General features: G+C 42.5%; 1 protein-coding gene and 1 long non-coding RNA gene across 5 annotated transcripts in view; both read right to left on the reverse strand.

Moving 5' to 3' along the window:
* Osbpl8 (oxysterol binding protein like 8) overlaps positions 1–12,347 on the reverse strand; it is a 229,757-nt gene extending 217,410 nt beyond the window's left edge. For all 4 annotated transcript variants that reach the window (XM_045151711.1, XM_045151710.1, XM_045151709.1 and 1 more), the window contains exons 1-2: positions 12,062–12,347; positions 9,203–9,412 (exon numbers count right to left, since the gene is read on the reverse strand). In XM_045151711.1, the coding sequence (XP_045007646.1) occupies positions 9,203–9,216 (14 nt within the window). In that variant the 5' untranslated portion in view covers positions 9,217–9,412; positions 12,062–12,347. The remainder of the gene's footprint in view (positions 1–9,202; positions 9,413–12,061) is intronic.
* Positions 12,348–12,444: 97 nt separating this feature from the next.
* Positions 12,445–22,153, reverse strand: part of LOC123461694 — a 55,481-nt gene continuing 45,772 nt past the window's right edge. Inside the window, exons 2-3 of the long non-coding RNA XR_006637801.1 lie at positions 17,911–18,171; positions 12,445–13,148 (exon numbers count right to left, since the gene is read on the reverse strand). This is a non-coding gene — a long non-coding RNA (uncharacterized LOC123461694). The remainder of the gene's footprint in view (positions 13,149–17,910; positions 18,172–22,153) is intronic.

The raw sequence follows: 22,153 nt of genomic DNA on the forward strand, positions 1-22,153 counted from the left end.
AAATACAAGCAAAAACACATTTGAAAAGAAGCCTCACAAAAACAAAAGAGAAAGAAAGAAAGAAGGGTGGGAAGAAAAGACAAAGGAGAAAGGAAAGGCCTTACTAGCGATATCTGTCAGTGATGTAGATACAGTAGGATGAAACAGGCTCAGTAATCTGCTATGATTTATTTGGCGACTATACATAGGAATAATTTGATAGAAAATAGGAAATTGAGGCAAAAAAATAAGGTTTGAACTAGAGTAGTGGCAGGTGGAAGTGAATGTTGAGAACAGGATGGATGGAGAAGGGTGGAGGTAAAATCTCAGAATGCAGAAGTCAGCTCAGTAGCTGGTGGAGGCAAGTTTGTCAGAAATGATGAATGTTTGAAGCATGAGTCATAGGGAGAATGAAGGTGCTATTGGCAGAAATCAGGAAGTTCATGCGAGTCAAGCTGATTTCAGTTCTCTACCCGTTAGGCATCTATGCCTATAACAAAGGAGGCTCTACTTAAAAAGTCATAGTACTTAGTTGGTAGAGTGCCTGACTAGCATGCATGGCACCCTCCTGGGCTGCTTCCCCACTACTGCATAAAACCAGGCATGGTGGTGAATAATGCCTGTAATACCTGTGTGCAGAAGCAGTAAGATCAGAGGTTCAAGGTCATCTTTAGCTACAGGTGAATTTAAGGCCAGCTTGGGCTGCATAAGACCCTCTCTCAAAAAAATAAAATAAAAACTATAGTATGTAGAAGAACTATAGACTGACAGATAAGATTGTGTTTATAGCTACATTGGCGATACATGCATGCATATATATATACATATATATATATATATATATAAAGTCTCTAAGGTTTCCCTATACAAATCTGATATCTATAGCTTTTCTATGACACATATATCACAAATATAGATCATCTATATGTTAGCTATGTTATATTTTACATCAGTGAATCTTCATGTCAGCTCTTAGTTGTTATTTCAGTTATCAAGTGGGGTGTATAGAGGTTAGCTCACTTTAAAAGTGATAGATTTGAAGCCAGGATCAGCATGGTTTTAAAGTTCTAATTTTCATTTTGTGTCACTAAAGTATTTACTTGCTATCACTTTTCACAGAATGAAAAAGCAAGAATGCCTGTTATCCCAAGCTTATTGTTCTTGGACTATATGTAATCATATAATCACCTAGTACTATTTGATTACTATATACAATCACATAGTACTGTGTTGTGCTATGTGATTGTGTTGAGGAAATCCACTAGTACCTGCTTAGGAGAAATACCTTCAAAACTTTTTATTTATTTATTTATTTGGTTGTGCATGTGTGTGTGTGAATGCTGGCGTGTATGTGTCACGGAGTGTGCATGGTGGTCAGAGGACAACTTTCACATTGTTCCTTGCCTTCTACCTTATCTGTAGCAGAGTCTCAGCACTCCATTCATGAGCTTCCAGGGACGCCCAGGGAATTTTTCTGTCTCCACCTCCCTTCCCAGGAAGGCTGCCACAGCTTCCAGCTTTTTTGCATGAAGTCTGGGGATCTGAACTCAGGTTCTCAGAGTTGTGTGGCAAGTGCTTTACCCAGTAAGCCACCTCCAGTCCAGGAGAATGGTCTCAGCAAAGGATTGTGCTCAGAGGCTCTTCTTGGGGGATGCTACTTTCCCTATGACTGACAAATCCTATACCTTATCTAAGACTAAGATATATTAACTAACAAATTTAATTTCAATAAAAAAGTCACCCTTAAAAATACCATTTTGGGGGCTTGAAAGATGGATGAGCAGTTAAAGGCACTTGCTTGCAAAGCTTTCCAGTCTAAGCTCAATTCCTCAGTACCCATGTAAAGCCAGATGCACAAAGTGGTCCATGCATCTGAGGTTAATTTAGAGTGGCAAGTAGACCCATACTCACTCTCTCTGACTGTCCCTCTATCTCTCACTCTCTCAAATAAATAATCATAAAAATATTTTTAAATACCAGTTTTAAAAAATTTTTGTTTATTTTGATTTATTTATTTATTTGAGAGTGACAGACAGACAGAGAGAGAAAGAGGCAGATAGAGAGAGAGAATGGGCATGCCAGGGCCTTTAGCCACTGAAAACAAATGCCAGATGCATGCGCCCCCTGTGCATCTGGCTTATGTGGATCTTGGGGAATCGAGCCTGGAACGGGGTCCTTCAGCTTTGCAGGCAAGCACTTAACCACTAAGTCATTCTCCAGCCCCTAAACACCAGTTTTGAAATGGAACTATGATAAAGCTATTAAAAGTGACAAAATAGAAAACAAAATAATAAAAAGCAAGGCATGGTCCTTTGAATCCACTTTATTTACTTGCTTTTGTGTGTGATGGGTGTAGTGTAGTACGATGTGTATGTGCCCTTGAGGTGCCCCCACACTCATTCATTCACCTGCTGGGGGGGGGTCGCCTTCCTAAGATGGCGTGATTGGAAATGTCAGGTGTTCTGCTCTGTTGCTCTTTTGCCTGGCCATGTTTTCCATTTTGTACAAATAAGATTTAAGCACTTACTTTGTAAAACATTACTAAATATCTATGTTATATTTATATTTATGCTAGGTATAGGAGACACAAAAATGGCTATTCTCAAGAACTGATTATTTTAGTAAAATGTCCAATTTACACTTGTTTTGTTTTGTTTTGAGGTAGGGTCTTGCCCAAGCCCAGGCTGACCTGGAATTTACTACGTAGTCTCATGGTGGACTCAAACTCTCTGAGATTTTCCTACCTCTACCTCCTGAGTAGGATTAAAGGCACGTGCCACCACAGCTGACTTCAACTCTTTTTTTTTTTTTTTTTTTTTTGGATAGAGACTCTCACTGTGTAGTGAATCCGGCACTCATAATGTAGCCCAGGATGGCTTAGAATTTGTGGCAATCTTCTTGCCTTTGTTGACTGAGTGTTGGGATTACAGACATTGACTACCATTTGTTAATTTCATTTGCATGTCCAATAATGTTGGAGGAGGATGGAGAGAGAGAGTCATTTCATTGATTTTCATTTGTATGTGGAACAATATTGTCTCCTTTACCTCTGAATGTACTCCACCCTCGGTCCCTTTCGGAGAGCATGCCCACTTTTCTTTCATTCTACTTGCACCAATTATAGGATGCCATCACCTCTGATCAGGGAAGGCTATTAAAGGGCCTGCAGAGTATTCTGCAAGATTTCTTTGTCATGAACTTCAGTGAACATGTTTGAGGTCCTTCATTTCTGTTTCAGAAAGCAGAGAGCTCTGTTTTCACTGACCTGAGAGTTTGTGGAACCCATGAAGTCCAAAATATTGTTTTAGAATATGAAAGAGCAGAGAACTGCACATAAAGACCTGATTCACTAGAAAAGCCCAGGGCTTTTCCTTTTATGTTTATAACAGATTTGAATTGAATTCCATCATATTGCTTGCTTAGGGCCCTTTAAGGTGATACCACTGATACAAGAATGAGGTAATAATACTGCCCTCACAAACATGAGCGGGCCTATTTCTGATTGGCCAGACAAGTACAGTATGAACACAAACCTCTTCAGCATGCCTGTTTTCATAAAGGCCAGTGAGCTCTCTCAGTGCATATTTCTCCACTGAAGTTTTTGTACAGCTTTTTGATTCCTGGTCTGAATTTTAGCAGTATATATAGGCCTTCATGACACCTACAAACTGACAATCATCATTGCATGAAAGAAATTTCAGACTTGGTAAATGACTCCTCTATAAGCCTACCAATATGAGAAATCTTACTTTCAGTAGTGGTGCCAGTAATGAGTAACCTGAAACTTCACCTTGGGCTTCTCCAACTATAAACAACAACAAAGACCCAGAAAATATAAATAATATAGCATTTCCTAAAAGTTTCTCTTGATCTTCAAATTTGAAATAGTATACTTAATTTAAAAATGATTTCTTTAAACAGGTGTTCCATGGAATACCTTTTTCTTTAATTGGCAGAATCAGGACAGAAAAGAGAAGTTGGGTGGTCCTGCACATTTTGATCCCAGCATTTAGGAGGTAGAGGCAGGAAGACCAGAAGTATAAGGTCATCTTTAGCTACAAAGACAGTTTGAGGCCAGCCTGGGCTACATGAAACCCTGGAGAGAGGTAGAGAAAGGAAGGGAAGAGAGGAGAAGCAAGGTATGTATGTGATATATGTGGTAAAGTTTGAGGAGGAATAAAACCTTTGTTTTGGAGGGAGTTGCTTATTAGTAATATTATTATTTTGTTTTTGAGGTAGTGTCTTGCACTAGCCCAGGCTGACCTGGAATTCACTATGTAGTCTCAGGGTGGCCTTGAACTCACATAGATCCTCCTACCTCTGCTTCCCAAGTGCTGGGATTAGAGGCATTATTTACATATGTGTGTGTGCACTCAGGGTCTCTTGCTGCTACAAATGAATGCTCATCTAGATTTACCTGGGTGGCTGGGGAATTGACCCAGGCTGGCAGTCTTTGCAAGCAAACAACTGTAGCTACTGTAGTACTGTGTGTACTCCCCAGCCTCTTTTTTTATTTTTTTATTTTAAGGCAGGGCCTCACTATGTAGTTCTGGCTGGTCTAGAATTCTTTTTTTTTAATTTTTATTAGCATTTTCCATGATTATAAAAAAAAATCCCATGCTAGTTCCCTCCCTCCCCCCCTCACTTTCCCCTTTGAAATTCCATTCTCCATCATATTACCTCCCCATCTCAATCATTGTACTTACATTTATACAATATCAACCTACTTAGTATGGTCTAGAATTCTTTATGTAGATCAGTCTTGCTAATTTATGGCACTCCTCCTGCCTCAGACTCTGAATACTGGGATTACAAGTATGTACCTCCATATCCAGCTGGGTGGCTTAAATTATCTTTTTAATTTTAGAGAGAGAGAAAGAGAGAGAGAGAAAGAGAAAGAATTGGAGCACCAGGGCCTCAGCCACTGAAATTGAACCCCAGGCATGCCACCTAGTGGGCATGTACAACCTTGCACTTGCCTCACCTTTGTGAATGTGGCTTATGTGGGATCTGGAGAATCAAACATGGGTTCTCAGACTTCTCAGGCAAGTGCCTTAACTGCTAAGCCATCTTCCTATCCCTGGGTGGCTTTGTTGTTGTTGTTTCATGAGACAGATTCTTTACTTTAAATTTTTTATCTTTCTGTTTTTTGGCTTTTTGAAGCAGGGTCCCACTCTAGCTCAGGCTAACCTGGAACTCACTTTGTAGTCCAGGTTGCCCTTGAGCTCATAGTGATCCTATTCCTCAGCTTCCCAAGTGCTAGGATTAAAGGTGTGAGCCACTATGCCTGGCTTCAGATTCTCTTTTTTATTTATTTGTGAGGAAAGAGAGGGAGAAAGAGAGAGAGACAGAATGTGTATGGGTGCCCTAGATCCTCTTGCCACTGTAAATAAACTCCAGATATATGCACCATTTTGTACCTCTGGCTTTATGTAGGTACTAGGGAATGGAACCCTGACTGTCAGACTTTACAAGAAAGTGCCTTTAACCCATCTGCCCAGCCCATGAGACAGATTCTTAAGTGGCCCAGGATGACCTCAAACTCACCATGTAGATGAGACTGGCCTTGAGCCTCTGATCTTCCTGCTTCCCATCCCAAGTGCCCAGCTCTATCATACTGGACAAAAAATCGAATTTGTTGTCTTCTGTAATAGAACTGTTCCCTTCACAGCAAAGTGACAACCTAACATCAATGAATGTCCATTTGGAAAGAGACATATGTGACTGGTTCTCATGAGCCTATGTAAGCTGGCTCTGGTACCCACCAGCTACTACCCAGGGGGAAGAAATGCCAACTTACTTTTTGTTAAAGAGTTAGAAAACTATATCTTCCTTTTTCTGTAAGTAGTTTATATAAAATCCATCTTGGAGTATTATATTTATCTTTCTTAAAAAGTTTGGTTTGGTTCTACTGCTTTGTAAAGATCCCTTTGACCCATCTTTTAAATGTTGTGTGCTCTGATGTGACTTAGATATAAATATGGCAACTGTCCTAGTGTAAGGTACAGAAAAAGGGAAAATGCTTGTTAGATAGACAATAAAGTGAGAGAATTTGTATTGCTTAACTTGGCAAGAATGATTTTATTCCCTTCCATAAGTTAGGCTTATAGTTTTCTCGAGGACTGTCTAAGAGATGGCAGACAGCTCTCAACAACCTCACAAATAAGCAAAATTGACTTCACTTCTGAAATGCTGAATAATTATCCTTGAAGACTTGGAGAACAAAACACATGAAAGGGCTGGAGAGATGGCTTAGCAGTTAAGGCATTTGCCTGCAAAGCCAAAGGACCCAGGTTCAATTCTCCAGTACCCATGTAAGCTAGATGCACAAGGGGACACATATGTCTGGAGTTCGTTTGCAGTGGATAGAGGTCCTGGTGTGCCCATTCTCTCTCTCTGCTTCTTCTCCCCCTATATCAAATAATAAAATTAGTGAATTTTTGTTTTGTTTGCTTTTGGTTTTTTGAGGTAGGGTTTCACTGTAGCTCAGGCTGACCTGGAATTTACTATGTAATTTCAGGGTGGCTTCGAACTCATGGTGATCCTCCTACCTTTGCCTCCCAAGTGCTGGGATTAAAGGCATGCACCACCATGCCTGGCTGTGAAAAATACTTTTAAAAAAATACAAAAACTTAAAATCACATTTGATTAAACAACAAGTAAGTATCACACTTAAAATGTGGATTGTATATGTGTGTGTGGGTGTGTGTGTAGTTATTTGCAAACAGAGAGAGAGAGAATGGGCACACCAGGGCCTCTAGCTACTGCAAATGAACTCCAAAGGCATGCGCCCCCTTGTGCATCTGGCTAACGTGGGTTCTGGGGAATCAAACCTGGGTCCTTTGGCTTTGCATACAAAACACCTTAACCACTAAGCCATCCCTCCAGCCCTTCCCCAATGTTTTCATTCACAGAGACATCTCAGTTTGAACATTGTAGAAGTCATTACTGGGAGAGAACCTCACTGGACCAGAAGCAGCTTATGGCAGGGAAGGGTTTCTTTCAGTTTGAGTTTCAGGGGAAGCTTCCTCAGGGTGGGAAAAGCATGGAAGAAGCAGACAGCTGGGCATCACATCTCATCACATCAGTGGGGAGGAAGCAGTGAGAGCGAACCGCCTATGAACACTCAGTGGGGCTGCACTAACAATCATGAACAGCGACATGCCTCTCTACCAAGCCTTCAACTCCCAAAGGCTCTACTAGCCGGGGATTAAGTGTGAGGCTAAATTACAAATGCATGTGTCTATGGGGGGCATTTTATGTTCAAATCACCACACCACAGAGTTAATGCTTTGGCTCCCTTCCCTTCTAATCTATTCTTCTTTCAGCCTCCCAGCTGCTCATCTCAGAAGCTGGAAAATCATCTTTGATTATTTTAGTTTTCATGCTTTTTACATCTCATCCATTGCCAAATCCCAACTGAGTCTTATCTACAATCTTCCCCAGTGATGATTGACTGCAGTGACTCTTAATGACTATTCTACCCTGTTCAGCACACCACAGAATCAGTATTATTCTAAAAATGTAAATTAGGATATATGTTATTCCTGTTTAAATGCCTCAGTGACTTCCCTTCTATTTAGAAGAAGATACAGCATAGTTAAAGTAGCCCTGAGTGATCTGACCTCTTTGTGCCTGGCAACCTCACTTGTGAAACTCACCCCTACTACTGAATTCCAGCTACTCACTGTCTAGCATAACAGTTGACTGAAATTCAAGCCACTCCAATACTGTTGGCCTCAAAACGATTTTCAAAAGCCAAATATGAAACATTGAATTTAGTAAACTTCTGACATCTTGATGAAAAAAATTACTATCATTCATTTTCTTTAACCAAGTTGACTTTTTATTTATTATGGCAGGTTTCAGGATGAACTAGTCAATGTGAATATTCAAAAGGCCAAGCAATAAATTACATAAACCACTGCATATAGCTTCTTGACTCCAAAGTTTGATGGAAATGCTTTCAACAGAAAATCAGTTATGTTAGTGTCCTCAGGGTCATAATTGGCATGCCATCTGCCACAAGAAAATTATCTGCCTATCTATCTCAGGATTATCACAAGTGTAGCTTTTTTATTAAAATGAAAACATTACTAAAAATTTACATCATCCTCTCCTGCCACCCTGTATTATCCCACCCTCCTCCATGGAGCCACTCTTTTTTCCTATTTCCCCTTCTATTTCTTTTTTCAAGACAACATCTCACTCTAGCTCAGGCTGACCTGGAACTCACTTTGTAGCCTCAAGCTGGACTCAAACTCACTGCAACCTTCTTACCTCAGCCTCTAGAGTGCTAGGACTAAAGGCATGTGCCACCACACCCAACTCCCCTCTTCTTCTCTTCTAAAAATTTTTAAAATTATTTATTTATTTATTTATTTGAGAGAGAGGGGGAGGAGGGGAGAGAAAGACAGAGAGAGGGTGGAGAAAGAGAGAGAGAGAGAATGGGTGCATCAGGGCCTCTAGCCACTACAATCGAATTCCAGATGATTGTGCCACCATGTGCATTTGGCTTACGTGGGTACTGGGGAATCAAACCTGGGTCCTTAGGCTTCATAGGCAACTGCCTTAACTGTTAAATCATCTCTCCAGCCTTTCTTCTCTTTTTAAAGTATTGTTCTGGGCTGAAGATATGGCTTAGTGGTTAAGAAGCTTGCCTGCGAAGCCAAAGGACCCAGGTTTGATTCCCCAGGATCCATGTAAGCCAGAAGCACAAGGTGATGCATGTGTCTGGAGTTTGTTTGCAGTGGCTGATGACCTGGCACACCCATCCTCTATCTCTCCCTCTGTCTCTTTCTCTCAAATAAATAAATAAAATAAAAAATGTAAAACATATTTTTATTTATCTTGAAAGACAGAAACAGAGAGGGAGGAAGGGAGGAAGGGAGAGAGAGAATGAACACATGCACCAGGACCTCTTGCCACTGCAAACAAACTCCAGGTGAATGTGTCACTTTGTGCATCTGGCTTTATATGAGTACTGTGAAGTTGAACCCAGGCCAGCAGGCTTCACAAGCAAGCACTTTTGTCTGCTGAACCATCTTTTCAGCCCCTGGCTCTCCTCTTCTATTTTGATGCTTCCCTCCATCATCCATGGCAGCTTGTCTGTAGTTACAAAGCTACTTAGTGTCTTAGGCTGAAGTCCTGGTGCAGCTAATCCAGAGACAGCCTTGGAAAGCTGTTGGGTGTGGGGGTCTTCTAGTTGTCCTGGGGTACTCACCCAGCATCCAGCATGGTCTGGGGCTCCCACCAACCTGCAGAGCTGTGTCATCTTTTTGATGAGCTTCACCTCCTAGTCCAGGAACTGGTTCTCCAGAGATAAGAAAGGTGCAGCCAGAGCATAAGATCCCGAAGGGCCTTTTCCAGGGTCATGGTGGTATCAGTATCAGCAAAACTCTCTTTGTTTTCTGTTGGGGTCTGTCTCACCATCCTGAGGAACAATGTGGACAGACATGAAGGGTGGACACAGTGAGAATTTTATTAATGTAGGGGAGACAACTCAAATTTGAAAGCAATGGGATTATGCTGTGAGGGGGACCTGCTGACTGAGGGTGCTAAAATGGGGTTGACAGCACTGAGCTCCTCTGCAGCAGTGGGATGCTAACCAAGAGTGGGTCTGCCTTCCGAGGCTGAGTCTCCAGACAGCAGGACTGCAAAGCCAAAGGACCCAGGTTCCATGTAAGCCATACCCACACAGTGGCTCATGCATTTGAAGTTCTTTTGCAGTGGCTGAAGGCCTTGGTGTGCCCATTTTCTCTCTATCTGCCTCTCTCTCTCTCAAGTAAATAAAGTAAATTTTTAAAAATTTAAGAAAAGATTCTCCTAGAACATATTTGTGTGAAGGACTGTTGCCCATGTCCTGTGAGGTCTCCACAATCTCCAACAGTCTGCAATTCTAATTGGCTATTTGCTTAATAATTTGTTTCCCTAATAATTGTCTTAAAACCGACACTTCTACTTTTTTTTGACACCTCTGCTTCTTAAAAAGGCAATTAAATGTTTGCATTTTCTTTGTTAAATCAGAAAACTTTCAGAATGGCCTTTCCCCATCCTTATGCACATTCACAATTCTCTGGGCTTTCTTTCTTTCTCTCCTTTTGTTATTCGAGGTAGGGTTTCACTCTAGCCCAAGCTAACCTGGAGTTCACTGTGTAGTCTCAGAGTGGCCTTAGAACTCAGTGATCCTCTTACCTTTGCCTCCCAAGTGCTGGAATTAAAGGCATGTGCCACCATGCCTGGTGCTTGGTTTTCTTTTTAAAAAATATTTTTATTTATTTGCAAGGGGAGAGAGAGAAAGAGAGGAAGAGAGGGAGGAGGGGTACACCAGGGCCTCCCTACTGCTGACTTGGGGACTTGGGTCTTTGATGAAACTGGTCCAGTGTATCCTTTACCACCTAGCTCTCCTCAAATGTTCACTTTCTGTCACTGTCAAATGAATGGGCCTTGTCTTTTTCCTCTAATTTTCACGTGTATGTAGGTGTATTTGTGGGGTGCCAGTGTACATGTAAAGAGGCCAGAGGGGGCTGGAGAGATGGCTTAGCAGTTAAGCGCTTGCCTGTGAAGCCTAAGGACCCCAGTTCGAGGCTAGACTCCCCAGGACCCACGTTAGCCAGATGCACAAGGGGGCGCACGCGTCTGGAGTTCGTTTGCAGTGGCTGGAGGCCCTGGCGCGCCCATTCTCTCTCCCTCTTTCTATCTGCCTCTTCTCTGTCTGTCACTCTCAAATAAATAAATAAAAATATTTTTTAAAAAAAGAGGCCAGAGGACAACCTCTGGTGTTATCCTCAGGAAACTTGTCCACTTCTTCTAAGGCTCAGAAAGATTTTACTAGGTTATGTGTAGAACTTCAGAGAAGAAAGGAAGTGGAAACTCATGCCCAAGGGGTAAGAGGGGGCTTGAGAAGCTCAGAATTTAAAAGGAGGGAGGGAATACAGAGAGGCCCTGCCCATGAGAAGACAGGAGGGGGATAAAGCCCCTTGTCTACTTCATTTTTATTTTAATGTTTTAGTTATTTGAAAAAGGAACAGAGTAAAAGGGGAAGTGGGGGAGGGGGAGAGAATGGGTGTGCCAGGGCCTCCTGTCACTGCAAAGGAACTCCAGGCACATGTGCTACTTTGTGCATCTGGCATTAGGTGGGTACTGGGGAATCGAACCCAGGATACCAGACTTTGCAAGGAAGTGCCTTCAACCACTGAACCATCTCTCCAGCTCCACTGTGTACCCTCATTTGAGAAAAGATTTCTTATTGACCTGAAGCTCACCAATTAGTTTAGACAGGCTGACCAGTAAGCTCCAGGGATTTTCCTATCTCCCTCATCAGCACTGGGATTACACGGATTTGCTACTATGCCCATTTTATGTAAGCACTGGGGATCAAACTCGGGTCCTCATGGTTGGATGCCAAGCATTTCATCCACTGGACTATCTCCACAGCCTCTCCTCTTTTGCCTTCCATCTTTGCTTCATTATTCTTGGTCCATACTAGGTGATCTATCTATTACACAATACACAAACAATTAAGGCATGAGGCTATTGAAATATAGGAATTTTTTTTTTCTTTTGAGTCAGGGTCTCACTCTGGCCCAAGCTGGCTTGGATCTTACTCTGTAGTCCTAGGATGGCCTTTAACTCATGGCAATCCTCTTACCTCTTCCTCATAACTGCTAGGATTAAAGGCATGCTCCACCATGCCCTGCAAATTCTGGGACATCTTGATCCACATATCATATATGCCAAAGAAATCTGATTCACAGATAATAATTGCTTTTTTTTGTTGTTCTAGTCCATGTAAACTATGCTCTTCTCCCTCTTCGAAAATAAATATTCTTGAACTGGGCATGGTGGTGCATGCCTTTAATCCCAGCACTTGGGAGGCAGAAGCAGAAGGATCACCATGAATTTGAAGCCACCCTGAGACTACATAGTGAATTCCAGATCAGCCTGAACTAGAATTAAACCCTACCTCATAAAACCAAAACAAAACAAAAAAAGAAAGAAAGAAAAGAATATTCTTTTTCTTTGCTTTGTGGGTTAACTTTTGAGTGCCCAATGAAGTTCATTGTTGAAAGCAATTTCTTACCCATTGAAACTTCTTTTATTTAGTCTTGCTGTTTCCATGTAGGTGCTGGAAAAGTCTCTTCATTATTGCCCCTTCTTCTCCACTTTAAAAATAATTTCCCAGTTGTAAGTTTGTCAGAGTCACATAGCTCACAGACAAGGAAGTCACAATTTTAAACCAGTCAGTGTTTCCCAGAGCCTGCAATCCCAGTCATTGTGGTCTTTACTGCTGAATGACCACCAGGAGAGGGGAGGTTTCTGGTGAAGTTCTGGAGGTCAGCTCTATGCTTCTCTTGAGCAAGCAGATCATGTGAATAGGTTGGGTTTACCAAAAAAAAAAAAAAAAAAAAAAAAAAAAAAAAAGAAATAGGGAAGATGTTATACCATCATTGTCTTAGGGTTGGTATTAGTCAGGATGTCTCATGAATCTTTTTTTTTAATTTTATTTTTATTAACATTTTCCATGATTCATGAATCTTAATATAAATACCCAATCCTCATAATCTCTTCCTGCAGAACTCTGGGTTCTCATGAAAATTTAATTCCTAGATTAACTATTTTCTCAATGTTTCTAGGGCATGAAGGTTCGTTCACTCCTCCCCGCTGGGATGGGAAAGGAGCCCCACCCAGCCACCTCCAAATCAGGCAACTACACATAAACACCTTGGTGACAAACCACAAGCTTGTGTGGCTGTCTGTGTGCCCATTTTGACACCTCAGGGTGGCTCCCCAGTGACAGTTTGGAAGTGAAGGGACTCTCTCTGGCAATGGAAAACTACGATCTGGAGGTCATTCTGGCATCAAGGAAAATGTAGCCATTGGGGAGAACTTTTGAATTTTGGTGGGTTCACTGCCTCTTCTGATTGGTCTCCATGATTTCACGTTATTTTAATGCACTTTATGCATCAATAAGGCTCCATATAAACTTCTATTTACAGATCCACCAGGTTCTGAAGCTAGACTTGAGGAATAGGCAACTTGTGTCCTCTCCATTGGCAAGCCCGTTGCCACCAGGAGGCCAGTCTGTGTTTAAGTTGTTCTTGTCCCATGTAAATAAATCCTTGTTCCTTCACTCTTCACTGTCCATCTTCCAGTGAATAGATAAGGATCTGGAAAGAAGAGATAGGTTATCAAAGTAGGCATGGGCTGGGAATGTAGCTCCGTGACAGAACATTTGCCTAGCATGTGTGAGGCCCCAGACTCCATCCTCAAAGCACACACATGTGCGCACACACACATACACACTATAATAATGAGCATAGTGTGCAAACACTTGTCATTGTCAGTTCTCTCCTCCCCATTTGCTGCATGTATCTCCTACTTGCTCCTTAATAAACTACTTCCAACTTATTGGTGTAAAACAATTTTATTATGTCTTGTGAGTTCTCTGTGTCAGGCTCAATGTCTCCATGCTGGAGAAGTCAGACAGTACTTAAACATGTAATAGAAATTTGGGACAGGAAGTAGAGAAGACTAAAGCAGCCTTTAATGGCTGGAATAGTTTTTCCCTGTCTGTCTGTCTCTCTCCATGTCCTCAGAGTTTTTCCATGTGTTCTTCTGCATGAACTAGCTTGGGTGTTTCTCACACCATGGCGGTCCCAGGTATTGGGTTTCCTATAAGGCAATTCAGAATCACAAAACAACACTGCAGTCTGTAGCAGAAGCTTCATCACAGTGAACCCCACTTCAGAGGCAAGCCATCTGCATTTCATCCAACTGCCAACTGTCCCAAGTCTGCCCAGATCTGCTATCAGTAGGACAAAGTTGTATGAATATGAGATATATTACATTCAATGTTTTCTATATATGAAACTTTCAACTGTCTTGGATAGTTTCTTTATTACGGGTGTCAGGTGTTTTAAACAGCAATCGAAGCCTTTGAAGTGTTATTGGGATTTGTTCTGGGTTTGTGCCACCTACTGGCTAGTTTTGGACCTGCTGCAGATCTCTTCTGGAGTTCAGCCATCAAGATCCTTGAAACTGTGCAATTTGAAGGTGATCCTGGGAATGTATATAACTATATAAGGTTATTTTCTTCATCTCTAGTATGTCCATAATCTCTTTGATATTTTCAAGCCCCTGGCACACTTCATTTTTAGTTCATTGGTAAGAAATCCAGAGCTTCAAATTCCTTGCTCTGCTGGGCACCTATCTTCCACACCGCAGGAAAGCAAGGTTTGTGTGTGCCTGTTTAAAGCCACTGAGAATTCCCCGCACTGCAGGGACTAATGCAGGTCCCTTTGTGAGGTTTAGGCACCAGCTTCTGCTGTTAACAAGATTGCTTGAGCGTTGATGCAGCAGAGAATGGAACACAGGTTGGGGGGCTCTCTACCTTTTTGGATTCTCAAAGGCACTCTTTCTCGCTCTTTGGATCAAAAGTGAGGACCCCTATTGGAGGTCTTTCTGTCGGTATTTATAGTGCAGTCCAGAGTCTAGGCTGCTTTGGAGTCCAGGACTGGTGACCCAAGACTGGTCATGGGGCTGGAGAGACTGCTCAGTGGTTAAGGCACTTACCTACAAAGCCTAACAACCTAGATTTGATTCCCCAGCACCCACATACATCAGATGCACAGAGTGGCACATGTGTCTGGAGTTCACTTGCAGCTGCTGGAGACCCTGGCATGCCCATTCTCTCTCTCTCCAGATAAATAAATAGATGTTTTTTAAAAAGAAAACCGGTCCCACCTTCAGCTCTGTTTTCTTCCCCAGTTGGCCATGATCACATGCTTTCCAGCATCCTCAGCTGACTGGCTTGCACATATTGCCCAGAGGGTGTCTTTGTTGAACTCACTGGGGGAGAGAGGGACCAGTGTGCTTACCTTACCTTGACAGTGTACCCTGTTTACAGTCACTACCTGCAGTTTCTCCTCTTGGGCGTCTTCCCTTCCCATTATCATTTGAGTTAATTCTCTTATCTGCTCCATGAATGTTTGTGAAACTAAGTGAAATGCCTCTTTATTTTTTTTTTCATTTTTATTTATGTGCAGATGTGTGTGATGTATATGTGCATGTATATGGCCTTGCATGTACTTAGCATGTGTGTGGAGGTCTGAAGACAACCGCAAAGTGTTTGTCTTCTCCTTCCATCTTTTGTGTTTTGAGTCATTTTGCTGCTGGCAGCTGGCACAAAAGCTTCCACGTTCTCCTGGATCGACTTCCCTTTGTCTTTAGGTGCATTAGGATTACAGATGTATGTGCCACTTTTCATCTGACTGTATGTGGGTGTTGAGGGATTGAACCCCAGGCCTGCAAGCTTGCTAGCAGGGACTGTTAACTGCTATGCCATTTCTGTAACCCTAAAATTCTGCTTTGTAATCAATTGTGTTGGTAGTACTGGCAACAGTACACTGGTGTGGTGCTCCCACTAAGGTTTCTCTTTTTTTCTTAATTTTTTTTTTTTTTTTTTTTTTGTTATGGGCGATGGTGGGGGTGGGGGTAAAGGAAGAACACCAGGCCTCTAGCCACTGCAAATGAACTCCAGACATACAGCTCAGGCTGAATTGGAACTTTCTATGTAGCTAAGGTTGTCCTTAAACTCTTGATTTTCTTCCTCACCCCCTTATAAGGCTGGGATTATAGTTATACATAACTAAACTTGGCAATGAATCTTTATTTTCAATTGCATAATAAAGGTTACTTAACAAAATTTTCTCTAGTGAAATAGTGAACAAAAATTCCCATCTAGGGAGGAGATTATGATGATGGCATATTGTCTTCTTGCATGTAAGTTGTCAATAAAATGTTTTCTTTAAAAAAAACCCTCACTTCTTAATCTGCAGATCAAATCCTACCAAAAGAATAATTACATCCAAAAAGCAGTAGTTTTTCTCAGCAAGTTCTTTTAACCACTAAGCCGTCTCTTCAGCTCTGAAAAGCAGTAGTTTTTATGAGTGTGTACTGAAGTCTCCAGAACAAAAGATGCACCCGTGTTGAGCACTTTACAAGGCTAATTGACTATTAAAATTGCAGTGACTGTGGAAGGCTGAAATGTTGCAGATCCAGAGCCAAGTTGTCTTGGGCTCTCCTTATAGCCTCTGAGACAGCTGTTTATTGTCTACGCCTCTGTGTGGGACCTACACCCTTGCGACTGCGGGCCAAGTTTTCTGTGTGATGTACAAGCAGACCCCTTAGCATCTACCAACCCAAAGGCTCACAACGTCATCTGATAACATGTGAGACCAAGGGCACATACTGTCCCATATTGCTGCAACCTGCCTGCTTGATGTCTCCAGTGATGAACTTGAAAAACGCCTTGAGTTATAACTTTCTTCATTCCATTTCTTTTTCATTATTTATTTGCAAGGAGAGAGAGAGACAGACAGAATGAGTATGCCAAGGCCTCTTGTCACTGCAAATGAACCCCAGATGCAGATACATGGCCACTTTGTGCATCCAGTTTTATGTGTGTATTGGGGATTTGTTCCTGAGCCACCGGGCTTTGCAAGCAAGAGCCTTTAGCCTCTGAGCCATCTCTCTAGCCCCCTTTGTTCCATTTCTATAAAAATTTTGTGAAAATGTTAGCATATTGGAACATAGTATTTGGGGCAACCATAATCTGTGATCCCAGGCCATGGTCACACATTTATTTATTTATTTATTTATTTATTTTTGAGGTAGGGTCTCACTCTAGCCCAGGCTGACCTGGAATTTACTATGTAGTCTCAGGGTGGCCTCAAACTCACAACGATCCTCCTACCTCTGCCTCTCAAATGCTGGGTAAAGACGTGCACCACCACGCCCGGCTCATGGTCACTCATATTTGACTCCAGAATAAACTATTTCTTTTTCCCTTTGAAGTGAGAGATATATACAAATACTGATGAGTGTATTATATGAGATTCCCTAGATTAAACAAATCCAACTTCATCTTATAAATTTTGGAGATTCTGTGCTATGTGTTTCCCATGAGTTTGGTAATATAAAACAAAATGTAGGGTGGTGGGAGGGGATTTTGATCATGTGTATTTTGTTTATATTTATAGAAGTTGTTAAAAAGTTTTTAAAAAAGATATCTGGGCTGGGGACATAGCTCAGTTGGTAAAGTGCTTGAACTCAGACAAGGGTCTGAGTCAACCTCCAGTACCCATTAAGTTCCAGGCCTGTGTCTGCAATCCTAGTGCTGGGGAAATGTTTCCCAATGTGGGAACTCCTGCCTTTGTTTTTAAATGGCACTCAGATAACTTAATAGCCCAAATACTCTGACAAAAATTAAAATATTCATCAACTGACAAAAGATATGTATTATAACATAAGAGGAATAAGAAGAGTATAATTTAAAAGCATATTAGTGAGATAAATAAGTTACAAAAATTATGGATCTGAACATTAGACCAAGTCTTTGGTGTAATGGTAGAGTGATCTCTTTTCCTTCCGGCCTGAATGATTACCTTTCAATCCCCCCTGACAGTTTTAAAAACCTTTCCTAGCTCTGCAAAACAACACAAAACAAAAACCTCATACAATACTGATTTTTAAATGAAGTAAGCCTTGAGTCCTCTGCTCTGCCACTTCTTGGTTGTGTGAATCTGACCAGATCATTTACTTCTCCAGCCCTCATTTTTTTTTATGTGTAAGCAGAAAGTGTAGGAAATGTGTGGTAAGGTGTGTGTGTGTCTGTGTGTTGAAAAGCCCTCCCCATTCCTATACCCAGTAAAAGAAACCCAAAGAATCTGTGTAGAAAAGGAAACTATGCCAGGCATGGTGGCACATGTCTTTAATCCCAGCACTTGGGAAGCAGAGGTTGGAGGATTGCCATGAGTTTGAGGCCACCCTGAGACTACATAGTGAATTCCAGGTCAGCCTGAGCCACAGTGAGACCCTGCCTCGGTAAACAAAAACAAAAACAAAAACAAAAAAGAAAAAGAAACTTACTGCACCTGAGAGGCCCTGACCTCCACTGCAAACATGTCCACATCTCCCACCAAGATCGTCATCCGGAAAGCATCACTTGCAGGGACCTCCATGAGCAGCTTCTGACGCAGGACGCTCGTTCTTGTAAGTCTGTCCAGTTCAGAGAAATGAGGGCTGCAAAGGCTGGGTGAGCTTCAGGAAGGACGGCGTACCTCCCGCTTTGAAACAGGCCGTGTCGGAAGATCTGCTTGGGATGGATCAGCGGATGCAGGTCACAGGTCGCTGGAAGAGAGGCGTCAATGCTGATTCTACAAAGTACTTTTTGTAAGGTTGAGGCAATGTCAAAGGCCAGTATAAAAGAACTTGGAAGGGCATTGCTGGAGTTACGTGGCCATAGTGTCCAGGTACTCCTTGGATCTGCCACTGGCAGGAATAATGGGAGAAAGGAAGTTTTTAGTAAAATTTTAAAAATGTTATTTTGAAACTCTACGTAAGGCAGTGGACAAACACTGAAAAGGTGGAAAGCTCTTGAAGCCACAAGCCTTGAGCAGCTGCCATCTGTGCAGTCTTACTGTCTCACTCTATGCTGTTGTGTGGGAAGGAACCAAACCCAGATGTTAACCCTTCTCATGCTGGGGAGAAGTGGAATCTGCCATGTACATACTGAGGGAGCCTGCCTCAGCTACCAAGCAGGCATGCATTTATTTACTTATGACACAGAGAGAGACAGAGAGAAGCAAAGAGAAAGAAACAGGGAAAGAATTGATGTACCAGGACCTCTAGTCACTGCAAGTGAACTCCAGGCACATGTGCCACCTTGTGCATCTGGCTTATGTGGGTACTGAAGAATCGAACCTGGGCCCCTAGGCTCACAGGCAAATACCTTAACCATTAAGCCATCTTTCCATCCCCCTTTATTTATTTATTTGTGAGAGAGAAAGAGGCAGAGAGAAGGAGAGAGAGAGAATGGGTGCACCAGGGCCTCCAGCCACTGCAAACAAACTCCAGACATGTTTGCCCCCTCGAGCATCTGGCTTATGTGGGTCCAGGGGAATCAAACCAGGGTCCCTTGGCTTTGCAGGCAAATGACTTAAGCGCTAAGCCAACTCTCCAGTCCCCTCCCCTTTTTTTTGAATCAGATTCTCACTCTAGCCCAGGTTGACCTGGGACTCACTTTGTAGCCCAGGCTGTCCTCAAATTTATGATCATCATCCTATTTCAGTCTTCAGAGGGCTGGGATTAAAGACATGCCCCACCATTGCCTAGCTTGAGTGGTTTTTTTTGTTGTTTGTTTGTTGGTGGTGTTTTAATTTTCCTTCTTTAATGAATTAGAACAGGGATAAATCTCTAGACTGGAGAAAAATAAAGAGTTAGAATGGAGTAGTAGCTAGACAGTTTGCAAAATGGTTCCCTGTGGGGCTGGACAGATGGCTTAGTGGTTAATGTGCTCGCCTGCAAAGCCTACGGATCCAGGCTCAATTCCCTAGTACCCTTGTAAACCAGATGCACAAGATAGTGCATGAGTCTGGAATTTGTTTGCAGTGGCAAGAGGCCTTGGCACACCCATTCTCTCTCCCTCTATCTGCCTATTTTTCTCTCTCTCTCAAGTACAAAAATAATTTATTACTTTTTTCAGATCAGAAGGATGCTTGCTTGCTTTCTTCCCTTCCTTGCCTCCTTTCCCTCTCCTCTCTCCCTCCCACCCTTGTAGTACTAAGGGTTGAGCCCAGGCTCTGCAAGTGCTCGACCAACTCAGCTCTGCCCCCACCTTTAGTTACACTTTGAGGCAAAGCCTTGCTACAGCCTCCCAGGATGTCCCACCATGTTCTGCTTTAAATTAACTCTTAATCTCCTTCCACTTTGAATAACCTAAGAGTCTGTGGATAAGCAAATATTTATCATGAATTAAAAAAATTATTTGTGCTGGAAAGATGGCTTAGCCATTAAGGCACTTGCCTGTAAAGCCTAAGGACCTATGTTTGACTCTCCAGATCTCACATAAGCCAGACAAAAGGTGATGCAAGCGTGCAAGGCTGCACATGCACACAAGGTGGCGCACATGTCTGGAGTTCAATTGCAGCTGCTGGAGGCCCTAGCATGACAGTTCTTTCTTTCTCTCTTGCATTAAAAAAAAAAATCTGATGGGCTTGCCTCAAAAAACATTTTATGGGCTGGAGAGATGGCTTAGTGGTTAAGTGCTTGCCTGTGAAGCCTAAGGACCCAGTTCGAGGCTCGATTCCCCTGGACCTATGTTAGCCAGATGCACAAGGGTGTGCACGCGTCTGGAGTTCATTTACAGTGGCTGGAAGCTCTGGTGTGCCCATTCTCCCTCTTTCTCTACATGCCTCTTTCTCTCTCTGTCTCAGATAAATAAATAAATATTTTTTTAAAAAAGATAAAAAAGATAAAATAAAAATATTTTATTTATTTATTTGCAAGGAAAGGAGAAAGAGAATGGGTACATCAGGGCCTCTTGCCACTGCAAACAAATGCCAGGCAGATGGACCACCTTTTTTCCCTGTAAGTACCCCTCAGGGTCCTCATGAAGTCCTCACCCCCTTCATTTCTTTCCCTCCTAAATATGTATTTCTGTAAGCACCAAAAATTCATGATAAGGCCTAGAGAGATAGCTCAGCAGTTAAAGGCACTTGCTTGCCAAATCTGCTGGCCTGAGTTTAATTCCCCAGGACCCACTGTAAAGCCAAACATACACATACTATAGATGGCTGAGGATGTAGCTCAGTTGGTAGAGGGTTTGCCTAACATGCAAAAAAAAAAAACAAAAAAAAAAAAACAACAAAAAAAAAAAACTCTGCATGCCATAAACTGGGTATGGTGGTACATGTTTGTGAAGACAGTAGGATCAGAAGTTCAAGGCTATCCTCAGATACATAGTGAGTTCCATGTTAGCCTGGGCTACATGAGGCCTTGTCTCAAAAAAAAAAAAAAAAAAGCGTAGGGGCTGGAGGTGTGACTGTGCAGTAAAGCACTTGTGTGGCATGCATGGGCCCCTTGACTTGATTCCTAGCATTGCAAAAGCAAGTAATTATAATGGGACTGGACTGCCGGTGGGGCCCACCCTCTTTCCCCAGGAGGATTTTCTCTGAAATTTTAGCAGATCAAAGTGGACAATAGGACATATTGGCTTTTGTGGATTCATCCAGCTCTGGGAGTGCTCATAGCTCTCAGCACCCTGTTCAGTCATCTCTTTGTTCCCTTGTAAAGAGCACCACTGCCATTTTCTCACAGCGTGCCTCCGACATGAATGATTCAGAATGTTAAGCCACCTTCAGCAAGGCCCTGACCAAGGTCAGCATTAAGTTTTCCTGTGCGATGTGCCACTTGCTCTGAGAAGCCTAGAAGAGCAGCGCTGGGCTTGGCGGGTCACCGGGAACATGAGCAGTGACAGAAAACCAACACTAGATGAGAAGTAGCAGCTGATTAGGAACAGCAGGTGTTGTCCTTACCTTTTCGTTGCTGGCACAAAGCATCCAACCAAAAGCAGCAGATGGGAGGAAAGCTGTTTGTTTGGGCTTACAGTCTCAAAGGGAAATGGCATGATGGCAGGAGAAAACATGCCATGAGCAGAGGCTGGACATCACCTCTACCAGTGGGTGGAACACAGCAGTGGGAGAGTGAGCCAAGCTGTGGCAATGGGGAACTGGCCACAACACCCTAAGTACATCCCCAACAACACACCTACCTCTTCCAGTAAAGCTCCACCCACAAATTACCATCAGCCATCAGACGGCTCAGGGATCAAGCATTCAGAACACATGAGTTTATGAGGGACATCCAATTCAAGCCACCACATTCTGGCACTGGCCCCATAAACTGATGACAATCCATGACATGAAATACAGTGTATTCAATCCAACTTTAAAAGGTCCAATACATTTTCAATTCCAATACTGTTCAAAACATCCACACAGTCTAAGATCTCTTAACTGTGAGCTATAAATCCAAAAAGACATAATGGCACAAAGTAAACATTCACACTGCAAAAGATGTCATTGGGCATAGCAAGGAAAGATTGGACCAATAAAGGATCGGAAACAAACGGCAAACATCAAATCCTGTAGCTTCAAGTCTGACATCTCTAACAAGCGAAATGTGTGGAGTTTCAAATTTGCTCCTCTAGCTGGGCTTCTCACAGTCTGGGGAAGACTCGATGCCAAGCCGGAAGCTCTTCTTGGCAGCCATCCTGCAGTCCTGGCTGGGGTCTCCACTGTACCCATGGTAAATTGCCATGGCTCTCTTGGGC

The sequence above is a fragment of the Jaculus jaculus genome, chromosome 6 (genome assembly GCF_020740685.1).
Source record: "Jaculus jaculus isolate mJacJac1 chromosome 6, mJacJac1.mat.Y.cur, whole genome shotgun sequence".
Classification (NCBI taxonomy): Eukaryota; Metazoa; Chordata; class Mammalia; order Rodentia; family Dipodidae; genus Jaculus; species Jaculus jaculus.